At 31.2% G+C, this 13,768-nt stretch overlaps 1 protein-coding gene across 1 annotated transcript; it reads left to right on the top strand.

The window, feature by feature from the left end:
* Window positions 1-3,180: 3,180 nt before the first annotated feature.
* crim (QVR superfamily protein crim) lies at window positions 3,181-12,515 on the top strand. Its single transcript, XM_089239003.1, has 4 exons — window positions 3,181-3,468; window positions 3,663-3,803; window positions 5,134-5,287; window positions 8,441-12,515. Exons 1-4 carry the CDS (start codon window positions 3,423-3,425, stop codon window positions 8,616-8,618), a joined length of 519 nt encoding a protein of 172 aa, XP_089095129.1. The 5' UTR covers window positions 3,181-3,422; the 3' UTR covers window positions 8,619-12,515.
* Window positions 12,516-13,768: the final 1,253 nt, after the last annotated feature.

The following is a 13,768-nucleotide window of genomic DNA, read 5'->3' as shown; positions in this document are numbered from 1 at the left end:
AAAAATTACGAAAAAAATCGTATAATCGCGGGATAGCGGTTCATTTGCGAAATATGCTGCAGGTCGGGACGTCACCACTTATGCGCCCCATTCTCGAACCACCAGAAAGGACCTTATTCCGAAAATTTTTTCAAACTTGGGGATTGAAAACAGCTATTTGGGTACATGCATCGAGCTTATATTACTGGAGGGAGCATGACGTCGGCGGTCTCCGCCTCGGCAGTGCTGAGAAAGGTGTCCCCCAACATCTTTCGTCGGAAGACCACGTGATCCGGTGAAAACAAACATCTCCCATAGAGATCAATGTTAAAATTGCCGATTTTAACATAGAATTGCGGAAATTTAGTAAGGTTTTCCGCCGCATCAATAATTTTAAAAATTGAATTGAATTCTCGATTTCCGAAATATTGAGTTCGCTTAGAGATACGAAGCTCAGAAAACTAAATATAAATTAATTAGCCTGACCCACTTTTGAGGTTGATATCCATGCAATGACATTAATTTCAGCTTTTTATTTATATCTCAAGCACGAAAATGAAAATTAATGTCTCCGTATTGTCTTATATTATCCAATTGCATCAATCCGTATAGTTTAGGATGTTTTGAAATTAATTATGGAATTATTTCTTTATTAATTATTATTTCTTTCATTACTTCTGGAGTAATTGCTTTAATCAATTCTGGATTTGTTTCTTTCATTATTTCTGAAATTATATTTCATTAACGCTGATATTATTTCTTTTACTAATGCTGGAATTATTTCTTTTACTAATGCTGGAATTATTTCTTTTACTAATGCTGGAATTATTTCTTTTACTAATGCTGGAATTATTTCTTTCATTGATTCTGAAATTATATCTCATTAATTCTGGCATTATCTCTTTCATTAATTTTCGAATTATATCTCATTAATTTTGGAAGTATCACTTTTTCATTAATGCTGGAATTATTTCTTTCATTAATTCTAGAATTTTTCTTTCATTAATTTTGGAACTATCTTTTACTTTAATTTTGGAATTACCGCTTTAATTAATTTTTGAATTATCACTTCACTAATGCTGAAATTACTTCTTTCATCGATTTTGGAATTATCTCTTCCATTAATTCTATAATTTTTCTTTCATTAATTTTGGAATTATCTCTTCCATTAATTCTATAATTTTTCTTTCATTAATTTTGGAATTATCCCTTTTTCTTAATTCTGGAATTATTTCTTTCATTATTAATGCTGAAATTATCGCTTTCATTTATTTTGGAACTGTTTGTTGTTTCATTAAAACGAATTTTTCTTTCATTTATTCTGGACTCATCTTTCATTAATTCCGAATTATCTTTCATTAATGCTGGAATTATCACTTTCATTAATTTTGGAATTATCACTTTCATTAATTTTGGAATTATCACTTTCATTAATTTTGGAATTATCACTTTCATTAATTCTGGAATTATAACATTAATATTTCAGCTTTTTATTTATATCTTCTGAAGCACGAAAATGAAAATCAATGTCTCCGTATTGTCTTATATTATCCAATTGCATCAATCCATATAGTTTAGGATGTTTTGAAATTAATTATGGACCCATATAAATTAAATTCCTCAGCTTTAATCAAGCATTTTTTGAAGCAAAAACTGGCAGATCGATTCATTTCTGTTTCTTTCATTTAGATTTGTTCCTTTCATGAGTCGCATGTGGCATTTCTTTCATGAGAGTAATTAAAGATAATTCCAGAATTAATGAGAGAGATACTTTCAACATTGACGAAATTGATAATTTCAAAATTAATGGAAGTGATAATTCCAGAATTAATGGAAGTGAAAATTCCAGAATTAATGAGCGATAATTACATAATTAATGAGCGATAATTACATAATTAATGAAAGTTATAATTCCAAAATTAATGAAAGTGATAATTCCAAAATTAATGAAAGTGATAATTCCAGCATTAATGAAAGATAATTCGGAATTAATGAAAGATGAGTCCAGAATAAATGAAAGAAAAATTCGTTTTAATGAAACAGATAATTTCAGTTCCAAAATAAATGAAAGCGATAATTTCAGCATTAATAATGAAAGAAATAATTCCAGAATTAAGAAAAAGCGACAATTTCAAAATTAATGAAAGAAAAATTATAGAATTAATGGAAGAGATAATTCCAAAATCGATGAAAGAAGTAATTTCAGCATTAGTGAAGTGATAATTCAAAAATTAATTAAAGCGGTAATTCCAAAATTAAAGTAAAAGATAGTTCCAAAATTAATGAAAGAAAAATTCTAGAATTAATGAAAGAAATAATTCCAGCATTAATGAAAAAGTGATACTTCCAAAATTAATGAAAGAGATAATGCCAGAATTAATGAAAGAGATAATGCCAGAATTAATGAAAGAGATAATGCCAGAATTAATGAGATATAATTTCAGAATCAATGAAAGAAATAATTCCAGCATTAGTAAAAGAAATAATATCAGCGTTAATGAAATATAATTTCAGAAATAATGAATTAAACAAATCCAGAATTGATTAAAGCAATTACTCCAGAAGTAATGAAAGAAATAATAATTAATAAAGAAATAATAATTAATAAAGAAATAATTCCATAATTAATTTCAAAACATCCTAAACTATACGGATTGATGCAATTGGATAATATAAGACAATACGAAGACATTGATTTTCATTTTCGTGCTTGAGATATAAATAAAAAGCTGAAATTGATGTCATTGCATGGATATCAACCTCAAAAGTGGGTCAATCTAATTAATTTATATTTAGTTTTCTGGGCTTCGTATCTCTAAGCGAACTCAATATTTCGGAAATCGAGAATTCAATTCAATTTTTAAAATTATTGATGCGGCGGAAAACCTTACTAAATTTCCGCAATTCTATGTTAAAATCGGCAATTTTAACATTGATCTCTATGGGAGATCGTGTTTGTTTTCACCGGATCACGTGGTATCCTTGCATTAGATGTAGACGACGTCGCGGCGGCTGGATGCTCCCTCCAGTAATATAAACTCGATGGCTTTTGAGAACTTCGCAGTAATTTTTCTCTTTTTTAGTGACAATTGGCATTATCCCGTTTTTCCCGTATTTTTTTGAGAAAATATGGTCGAAGTATTTTTGCAACTTTATTTGTTGTGAATGAACAGCCAGGTAGCTGAAGGCCCTGTGTAATTGGAATCAAATTTGTTTGTTGTAGGGGTGTGGTGTGTATGTTAGAGTAAAAGTTTTTAAAGATAAAAACATCGTGATTTTTTAAATTTCTTTAAATTGGAAAATGAAGTTCAAGTATAATTAATTGTTTGAATTTAGTTAAATCCAATTGTGAAATTGAATTTTTTAAATCGCAACTGAACTTAGAAACTTTAGCAGAGATCTCCGACATGTTTTTAAATTTTTGAGCTAAAATTTGTACCAATATGTTGATTGTTCGTTATATATTCTATTGTGCTCTAGCGTATATAGGTAAAATACTGTTTTATAGCCTAGCAAATAATTTTATCATTTTTCTAATTTACCTTTGTGAAATGTATTTTTAATTTAGAATTATTTTGATAAACTTAAATGAAGCAATATGGAAGCTATTGAGAATCTGTTCTAATTGGATAAATTTTGCGATTGATTTATTTCTTCTGTATAAATGATTTCTTGTTCAATAGGATCGTGTGAGCTCTGGTGTTACAGTTGTATTAGTTCTCAACCTGGATGTGATGAAAATTATGTAAAGTGGTTTATTTATCATGCCATAACATGTCCAAGAGAAGATGACAAATGTGTGAAAATCATTGAGCGCAAAGGAGGTTGGTTGTATACAGTGATACCGAGACTTACATAAATTATTTAATCTAAGACTAACAGTGTAACATTTCTTTCTATAAACATGATGTCAAGGTTTGGTCTAAGTTTCAGATTGTAAAAAATCATATGTTAATGAGATATTTTTGCATTTTAATAAAGCCACTTCTATTTCATTTTTTTTTAACATTGAACAAGGCTACCACATTTATTGCCTATACGTCTAATGCAGATCATTCAAATTTATTGCCAGCAGTTTGTACGCGAAAGGGTTAATGTGAATAAATAAAGCAATTTTTAATTTCATTTCAACTTTGTTTTAAAATATGTGGTTGTATTTTGCTTCCTTAATTAAGGACACCAGACATCTCCAGTGCTGTACTTCCTCTCTACATATTTAGAAAATTTTTTAGAATATTGTTAATTGATGCAATTTCAACAAAATATCCCAATATCGAAATAAAATTCAAAGCACACCAAGGTGTGGACAGGTTAACTAGGATGTTTTTTAAGGTAGGGTTTATATTACAAACTGAAAAATCATGCTAGGTAAACATGCCAGAAAAGATACATGCCAGGCTTCGTAAACTTTTGTTTATTATTAGCAAGTATCTGAAGCAGAGTAATCCTTAAAATTGTAAGTACCTGTTACCACCAAGAGCATAATGATCTCCCGGCACAGTATATAAAAACCTGGTTTTTTTATTCATGAATAGTGATATGAACCAGTTAGTGAATTCCTAAAAACCATTGCATCTAACTGGCTTGCATCCCATGAGGGACAGAGCCTGGATTGTGTCTGGTCTTTAAGTTAGTGAATTCAGAGAGAGGATGTAGATTAGATGGATGAAATGGAATTGTTTGGTCTGCAACTAACATGTAACCCACTTTCATAAAATTATATTTAAGAGATGAACCCTGGTAACTTGAATTTTTCCACCAACTTGAACAGGTCCCAGTCCCAATTTGTTCAAATTAGCAGCATTCTTATATATTTTCTTATGGCAGTGGTTCTCAAAATGAGCATCATTGCTCCTAGAGATTTTGCCAGCCTTTCTCAGAAAAGCTATGGCAAGCTGTCTTCATGGTGACTGACGCAAGAGACATGGTGAAAACTTGACAACCATTGATACATAGACCTTTTCTTATTCCTGACTAATCCTGCTATTGTTCAAGTTGAAAAATAATTTATTCAATGATCAAATCCTAGCCAGGCAGTTAGTTAAAATTGGCAGGTGGTCCTCGTAGTGGCTTTAGAGTGAACAATGCAGAAATTTTTACTATGTTTATCCTTTTATTGAAAAGTTGATGTATTTTGAAATTTCTCCAATTTAGCTGATACATTCATCACCAGGGATTGTCTTTCAAATCTGAAAGGCCAGCGAAAAGATATTCCTGCTGACCGATATGATGGTTGCAGACCAGCTGCACAACAACCAAAGTTGGCAGTTTATGTCCAGAATGAAATCTCTCAACTTGAAATAAAAAAGTAAGTAAAGGTATACCGTCTGCATTTATTAGAGTCGCAAATGATGTTATAAGCACAGTGATTTGGTGCCCTCCAGAGTCCGGGACACTAGACCTGCCTGTCCCACCCAGTTGCGGCCCTGCATCTATCCTCCAAACTAGTAATGTGGGCATTTGAAGTTTAATGTATACATATTTGTGTTGTAGGTCTATGTGATCACCGTGGCAATCAGAAGTTTTCTTCAAAGGAATAATCAACTCAAAATTTGAAAACCTTAAAAAATCATATTTTTATCCTATAACCATAGCGCAATAATGGGTTCCAAACCCGGATATTCACCAAAAGCAAAATTTGGGGGTTTATAAGGGGCCTTCTCTTCCCCCCTCGAAGACAAAAAATTAAAAATATTTTTGTAGAGAATTAAAATATTGGAATAAAATAATTTATTTTATACTATCTGTTAATTTAAAATTGTTTTTGAGTGTTAGTGACCCAAACTTTCTGTGAAGAACTTAGATCTTTGTGCCCCTCCAAAAGCCGATTCTACGTACACACCCGTGATTTTCGCGATGTGAAACAGTGAGTACCACATAGCAGCTAGATGACAAAACTGCGGATATTCAAGGTCAAGTTTTTAGATTTGTTTTTTTCCATGATCTTGGGAAAATTTTACAATTTGAACGGGAGTTCCAATCCTTTACGATTTAAAAAAAATTTGTATTCGAAATAGTGTAGGAACAAGGCGAAGTTACGCCGTATAGACGCTGTCTTTGAATGCCGCGAGATAGCTGCGAAAGTACCGTAATTTCCAGTATGTGACTGGAAGGGAGAAAATCTGCAGGGGAATAAAAACTCCAAAATTTGACAATTACACGTCCCCTCATTCAGGAAAGCAACTAGATATCCCTCATCTTATTCTTCAACAACTTATATCAATACAGTAGATTGTACAAAGTAGTAAAACCACTTTTTCAAGGTCGCCCGATCTGATAGACGGTAAAAAGAAAAGAAAGGGAAAAAAAGTTGGGGAGGTTTTTCTCTCAATTTCTTAGAACTAGGAAAGAAAGCATCCCGGATGACGTGTGAACAAAATTTTTATTCGTCCTTTTCCGAAATTCCGGGTATTTGACATGTTATAGCTCATCAATGGCCTCCACAAGGGGTGGGCTGACAAGGCTCCAGCCCTGGGGCCCAGGACGATTTTCACCATTTTTTTGCTTTTTCACGCTATAAATTCATCATAAAGGGGCCTGTGAAAGTGGTCGGGGGGGGGGGGGGCGCCCCTGCAAAAGATCCCAGCCTAGGGGCCCTGCTCTAGTATGTGGAGGCCATGTCAATGGCATCTCTGATCATAGCATGGGAAGCTTTCTGAAGCTAAAATTTAATTGAACTTTTTCCCCTGTAAGTTGTCATGATCAGGCTGCAAGGATATGTATGAGGTTAGGTGTTCTCCTCTCCCTTGTTGATAAACATTTTCCTACTTAACGTCTTAATCAGTCTGTGATCCATGTAGAGCTGCTTTTACAATGGCTTTTTTATAAGGAAGACAATTGTATGAAGGAAAAAAAAGTCCTTTCCTTCAGTTCTTGATCAGTTTGCCAGATTCATATTTTTTAAAGACTCTGAAGGAATCTATGAGATGTATTGTACATTAAAAAAAATTATCATATATTCAATGCTATGCATCAGATGGTTCTATTCTAACACTTCACAATGGCTAAATAACAACCAAAAAAACAGGATTTTAACTCGGGGGGGGGGGGAGAGTCTCGTTTTAGAATCGAATGATTGAAAATTTTGCGATCAATTATGTGGGAAGAAAAACAGTTGTCCTATTTTACCAACACCTGTTTACCATATGTCCCATACAATCAAACGGAATGTATGGTCACTGTATTTGCAAACAAGATTTTTTCCAGATGTAGTTATCATTCAGTTATTGTTATCAGAAACCCCCAAGTCCTTATATGATCACATCAAGCAACATGGACTGTATATGATTTTCGCACCACATTTTCTCAACAAAGTTAATTTTATAATTGTTATACCTTGGATATAATTGGTATATCTTGGATATATTGGCTCTGGCTATAAGCCTATTTTCCTTCCACAGTGATAGATAGCCATGATCTTCAATAGGCATTTAATGCTTTCAGTTTTATTTCTTTGGTCAGTGAAGTTAAAAACTGTCTTTTTTGGTTAGTGAAGTTAAAAACAAAGTTTTTTTATGCCTTCATGACATTTTTCATTGCTTTTATTTAAAACCCATTCCAAGTTTCTTGGTTTAATTAGTTTCAAATGTATCTAAGAATTTTTTTTTCTGACGTTTGGATGATCAAACTCTTTAGGATAGATTTTCAAACTATATGTTGCAGGAATTATATATGAGTATATGAGTTACCTAAAAAAGAAATTTTTTATTTAAATAACCATAACATTTTTGGTAATTCTGAACATTTTTGTACTGGGTGATAATCGATTTTATATTTATTGGAAAAGAATTATATTATAACAAATTTAAATTCATATATTAGTATATATCATATAAAAATTTTAATGATATATATTAAGGTGACCAACAGCTTGCCCGTGAAGTGATTTTGTGCATTTCGCGGCAAAGTAAAAGTACAGTGAAAAAAATTAAATTTTGGATCATTATTTGATTTATCAGTTCCAACAGCAGATTTCTTGATTAACAAACTGCTTATTTTTCGTGACAAAAATAATTTAATAACTAATTCAATTAATAATGGTGCAGCTTATATGCTGAAGTTGCACCGCTGGTGCTGCCTGCGATGCTACAGCTGACCATTATGTTGGCCCGCGAACAGAAAGAAGTTGGCCACTTCTGATATATATATACAGTCGAAGCCCATTATAATGAACTCCAAGAGACCGTAAAAATGACTTTATTATAAAGGAATTCCGGGTTATTTAAAAATGCCCCTATGTAAACTTATCTGGGGGATTAGAAAAGTGTTCGTTAAAACAAGATTTTTTTCCCCTGCTATAATGGTATTTGTTAAAACAGGATTCGACTGTACTATAATATTAAATTTATATCAGATAAATATTATAGTTTTATTGTATATTTATAATATACAGTGCTAAATACTAAGGTACTATTAAGCATTTACGAAGTTGTTCCTAACAATTTTTTATATTTCTTTACAGCCAATACTGGGACGAAACAACATACTGTTTTTGTGAATTCGATCAATGGTGCAATGGTGCAAGTCAAGTATATGCAACTACATGTACTTTAATAACTGCCACTTTTTTTACACTCATTGTGTATACTTTAAACCAGGGTTGGGTTTTTGACGTCAGTGACAACTGGTTTTTGACATGACAAGTGTCATGTCAAAAATGACATGTTTAGATGGTTTAAACCATCAAAAACTTTCGAAAACCATCAAAAACCTAAATGAATGCCTTTTGATAATGTTTTGAACACAATAGGTGTACAACATGATGAAAAAACTTACTTTTTGGCATATTACAATGGTTTTTTTTTAAACATTAATTTATTACAATAATTAAAACAAAATATTAATTATAATTTGCAATTTTGAATTTTTCAACATAAGAGTCTAGAACATATAAAATATAATTTTATGATTTATTTATCTAAGCTACTCCTTACCTGTGTTCAATTTGCTAAGTGGAATAGAGCTGCTTATTCAAAATATGTATGATAGGGCATCAGGGTTAGGTTTTTAACCCCAGAAACTAACTCAGTATTAAAACTATCAAAATCATACTGTCAATGATGTCGAATAGTTTTTGTTAACTTGATAGATATGTTAAATAACAAAATACTTACTTTTATTTAGATTAAAGGGTTTTATATTCAAAATTATAATTAATGAGGAAAAATATATATTTTGATATTTTAAATTTTCTGATCCGCCCAAAATTTTATTCCATATAAAAATTCTCACACAGCATCTGTTAATGTACTAATTAAACTCATTTATTTTCACCTAAAAATTTCTTAGATCAGGGTGTATAAATTCACAGAGCTTTAAAGAATTAAAGAGTATTTTCAACCAAAGCAGAGCTGACAAGACTTGATACCCAAAGCATTTGTTTTGCACGTTTTAATACAGCTTCAATTGGAAAACCATTGCATTATAAATGCTAGTAAATGTACCATATCATAGTGCAAAAGTAAGAATAAACCAAGTTTGACATATACAAGATAGCATTGCCGAATTAAATGACATTTTAGTCCTACAATTTAGTATTTTGATCGCTAGATATATTTCAATGTTATGTGCAATAAGAGTATCGTTTTATCGTATCAGTGGTTATCTAGATAATTTAATAATAACAGAAATCAACATTACATACATGATGTAATAAACTTTTTTAAACACTTATCTGTTGTAAAAAGAGTACAGCAGACGGTTTATATCAATGCAAACATATATAAGCAGTTGAAGAAATTTCGGAAGGTCAAGAATCATCTTGAATCAAAGAATGTCAAATCGTTCCATAGTTTTCCCTTCAATGTTCATGTTATGCTTTATTCAAATTTTATAAGAAAAAAGCATATATATTATCCAAAATAATTCTGTCGAGAGTAGAAAATTATTTTAGAATCATATTTTAAATATTTATTCTTTGTATAACAGAGTCACTTTAAACATTACATGCAATTAACATGTGCATTTCCAATGGGAATTTTTATATCGAAAAGCAATATTTGAGGTTTTTGACAAAGGTTTTTGATGGAGGGTTTTTGACGTGACATAAACCATCAAAAACTGCCATGTGTCAAAAACCTGCCAACCCTGCTTTAAACAGATTAATATGTTTGGAGAATCAAGTATAGTGATGAATTTTTTAAAAATCTCTTATTTTGTATTGAAAATATGCTGTAATTTTTAACATTTAACCTGGTGAGAAGAATTTGTTTTAGTACCAGTTAAAACACTTAAGTTTTATGCTGTCTATTATGTTTTATAAAAAAAAAATTGTGAATGTAAATTTTTGGCACAGGGAAATTTATAATGCTATAAAGGAGAAATTAGTGTGTTAAAGTGATGGCAGTTGCCTGAGTTTGTTAATGTTTAGATAGTTTGAACAATCTGTGACAGGAAAATATATTTTGTTTCACCTTTGACATGAATCATGTTTAGGCTATTTCAAATAGTTTGTTATCTATGTGATACATAATATATATAAGTATAAAAAAAATACAGGTTTCAATTGTGTGGATATTAATTATCCAATTCTGCTCTCATTTATAGATATAGGGTATATCAGTTTCTACCCATTTGGGAAAACACAATGAAATTTGTCATGGTGAGGAACACCTTAAATTTTCATTATATTGATTCACCGTGTGTTGCATTTGGCTTGGCTAAACTGCCTGTAGTAACCTGCATTTAATCTATTATTCATTTTTGAGCCAATCATTCAAAAAATGTAAAATGGAATGTATAAAGCAATAGTGAGCAAATTATGTGTAGGGTTACCAAAAGTCTTCATATGTTTTTGATATTTCTATCTTTTCAGGGCCATCATTTCAACTTTTGGGGGGGGGGGGGCAAAGAACATGTACTCAATGTTCCATTTAGAATGGAACTCTAGAAATATACCATTTCTAGAGTATTTCTTTTGTCCTCATTATCAGGTTACCGGAATTATTTTTCTTTCTTAGGATAAAATAATTACAGTGAAACATATACATCTCTTAATCATTTATATTCTTTTCGCATATTTACACGCTTTGATGAATCACTGTCAAAATTTGCAGAAAACGAGAACCCAAGTAGTACACATTAAAAGTGGTTCCATTTTGGTTGGAAAACAATTGTTCTTGTTGGTGTAGTGAGGCCATCTATTACAAACGTGATTTTGCTGAGGGTATGCGCGTATATCCTCATTTCCAAGTTTTGGAAAACTGGTAACTCTGTCTTCCTTTCATTTTAGGTATTTGAGAGAGCTGTTATACTTAGCCGCAGATTATCTTTTTTTTTTTCATGCATTTTAACATTTTTTAAGTAGTATTTCTTTTTTTGTCAAAAAAAAAAAAAAAGAGTCATAACCATAACTGTTTTTTGTTGTCTTTTAGTCCATTCAAAATTGTATTTTATTTTTTCTTTTGTGGGGTAAGAATCTCTATTTTATATGAATGAAAAAGGAGAGAAATCTTGAATATAGATATTTCCCCGAATATTTGTATTGAAATTTGTTTAGAAAATTTTCTTTCCAATTTATTTTTTTATTTCAGTCGTTTTGAGGTTTATTTGTTGTTAAACATGACAAGATGTTTTAAAAAACTGATGTTTGTTATATTTTCATATACAGTAAAACTTGATTTTGAAAGCATAATTCGTTCCATAAACGCACTCGTAATCCAAAACACTTGTATGTTAAAGTAAACTTTCCCTATAAGAAATAATCGAAACAAATGATTTGTTTCATAACCATCTCCCTCATGCCAGACATAAAAAATGCAGGTCGATTCTCATTTTATATTTTAGGTTCAAGTATTTTCAGAATGAAGGAAAACAGCAAGGGCTTTGAAATCTCTGCTTGTGTGAATACACAAGAAGAGTCTCATGGAATTGTGCTATGAATGGGCTCAAACAAAATTCATTAAAACTTTTGAAGGTTTTATGCATATATTTTTCTCTTTCATGAATTAAAATTACAAAACAAGCATGGAAAAGTACCTTGCCTGCACTGAGAGGACGCAAACCATCTGTTTTTAGTTGTGATCATGTGACGCTTAGCAGAGAACACTAATATGGACAACCATCAGCTGGGGGTTTCGGTATACATATTGCAATATATGGCTGGTTCTCAAATATAAATTTGTTGGAAGTTTTGCTCGTATTATGAGAGACATTTATCAAATCAGATTTTTTCCCCCTTCAAATTATCACTTGCCTCACAAAATCTTAGTAATCTGTAGTTTTACTGCATGACAAAATTATCGTTAGAAATGGAATATAACATGGTACCCGGACCAGAAAGTGATAGTTATTATTGGGGGTATCATGTTGAGAATTTTACTGTATATATGAAAATGAATTTCGGTATTCATTAATAATTGATTTTGTACAGTAGTATTTTATATGCAACATATGATGTTTCTTCATTACATAAGAATCCGTCCATTTTCTCCTCTTATACAACAGCAAGAAGCTTTCCTCATGTGTATTTTTAAATCATATTTTATCACATTGAATTTTTTGTATGAATAAAAAGTCAATTTATGACTTGAAATCTTTGTACAGAATATTGCTTATGTTCTTGATGGAGACTTCAACAAAAAATGACAAAACTGATTCTTTTTAAATTCTTCACACAATAAGATCACTTGCTATAAAGAAAAGGTTTTATAAATTCTTGAATGGATGCTTATTGACAAAATAAGACCAAATGATGTATTTGAATATAAAATTACACTTTAGAATTTATACCATATATTTGACAGTGTTTGCTCTCAGGCACAACATGAATATAACAAGCATTACACAGAAACAAACTTTGTCAGGTTCATATTCCAAAACTTACCAATTTAGAAGTTCCTCAGAGGAATGTGGATGAGGTGCAGTTCAGTAACAGGCACAACATGAGTTTCTTTTATTTTCTCAGGTAAAAGCATTTTATATTTTGAGTTTGTTTCAAGCATTAATGTTTTTAATTAACACTCAAGAATTCAATTTTTACTTGCGAGTTGTTTATGAAGTTTCTATAATCACCAGCAGAATAGCTCAAAGGCACAATTATCTTATTTGTTGACAAGCCAAGCAATGGCGATTGTTAGCCCTTGCATTTCTGGAGTGAAATGCCATGTGCAGAGGGAAAACTGCTGTGCATTTTTTCTTTAACAATAATAAAGTAAGTTGGTAAAAACACACAAATGACATTTTTATATTCTATGTAAATCATATAGCGTTTCCTGTGGAGCAAAACATCCCATATATATTTTTTCAATATTGACAATGTGTAATGGTATCTAAGGTACCTCATTTTGCTTAGCATAACTCTTTTAAAACGTTTTCCCCTAAATATTTCAATGCTTGCCAATCAAAGGGTTAAGGCATTAAAAATCCTCTCCCATGGGTTAAAATATGAAAGGTGCATATCAGAATTTTGTTAACTGTTCAAAGACAGCCCAGATAGAGAGTATGCTGTTGTCAATGGCGGGCAAGATGAAAGCCTTCATCAGAGGCAGGAACTGGAAAGATGGGTCTAAGTGATACAGGATTGTGAAGCAAAAGAAAGCAGTCAAAACTTGGACAACCGATCCACTTTGAGAAATAATCTCTTAGCGTTAGGAGTTAATTAAATCTTGAATAGACAGGCTTACTCATGTTTTAGTAGAAATTTTTTTTCTCTACTGGCATCTAAATCTTTAAAAAAAAAAATTTATCTTTGAAAATATTTCTATTCCAACCTCTGAAAAAAAAAAAATTTAAGCTGAGGTATGTGATTTTTTTTACATAGAATTATTTGGTTGATTATCATTTCTGCAAT

Source organism: Pholcus phalangioides, unplaced genomic scaffold (genome assembly GCF_987345545.1).
Source record: "Pholcus phalangioides strain wild (caught in Gottingen) unplaced genomic scaffold, Ppha-v1.0 ptg000011l_1, whole genome shotgun sequence".
NCBI lineage: Eukaryota > Metazoa > Arthropoda > Arachnida > Araneae > Pholcidae > Pholcus > Pholcus phalangioides.
This window is presented reverse-complemented; position numbering and strand designations above follow the sequence as displayed.

Coding starts and splice junctions, on each gene's coding strand:
- crim (XM_089239003.1), top strand. CDS start 3,423: ATGTTGATTGTTCGTTATATATTCTATTGTGCTCTAGCGTATATAG. Junction 3,804..5,133: donor AATCATTGAGCGCAAAGGAG/GTTGGTTGTATA, acceptor TCTCCAATTTAG/CTGATACATTCATCACCAGG. Junction 5,288..8,440: donor TCTCAACTTGAAATAAAAAA/GTAAGTAAAGGT, acceptor ATTTCTTTACAG/CCAATACTGGGACGAAACAA.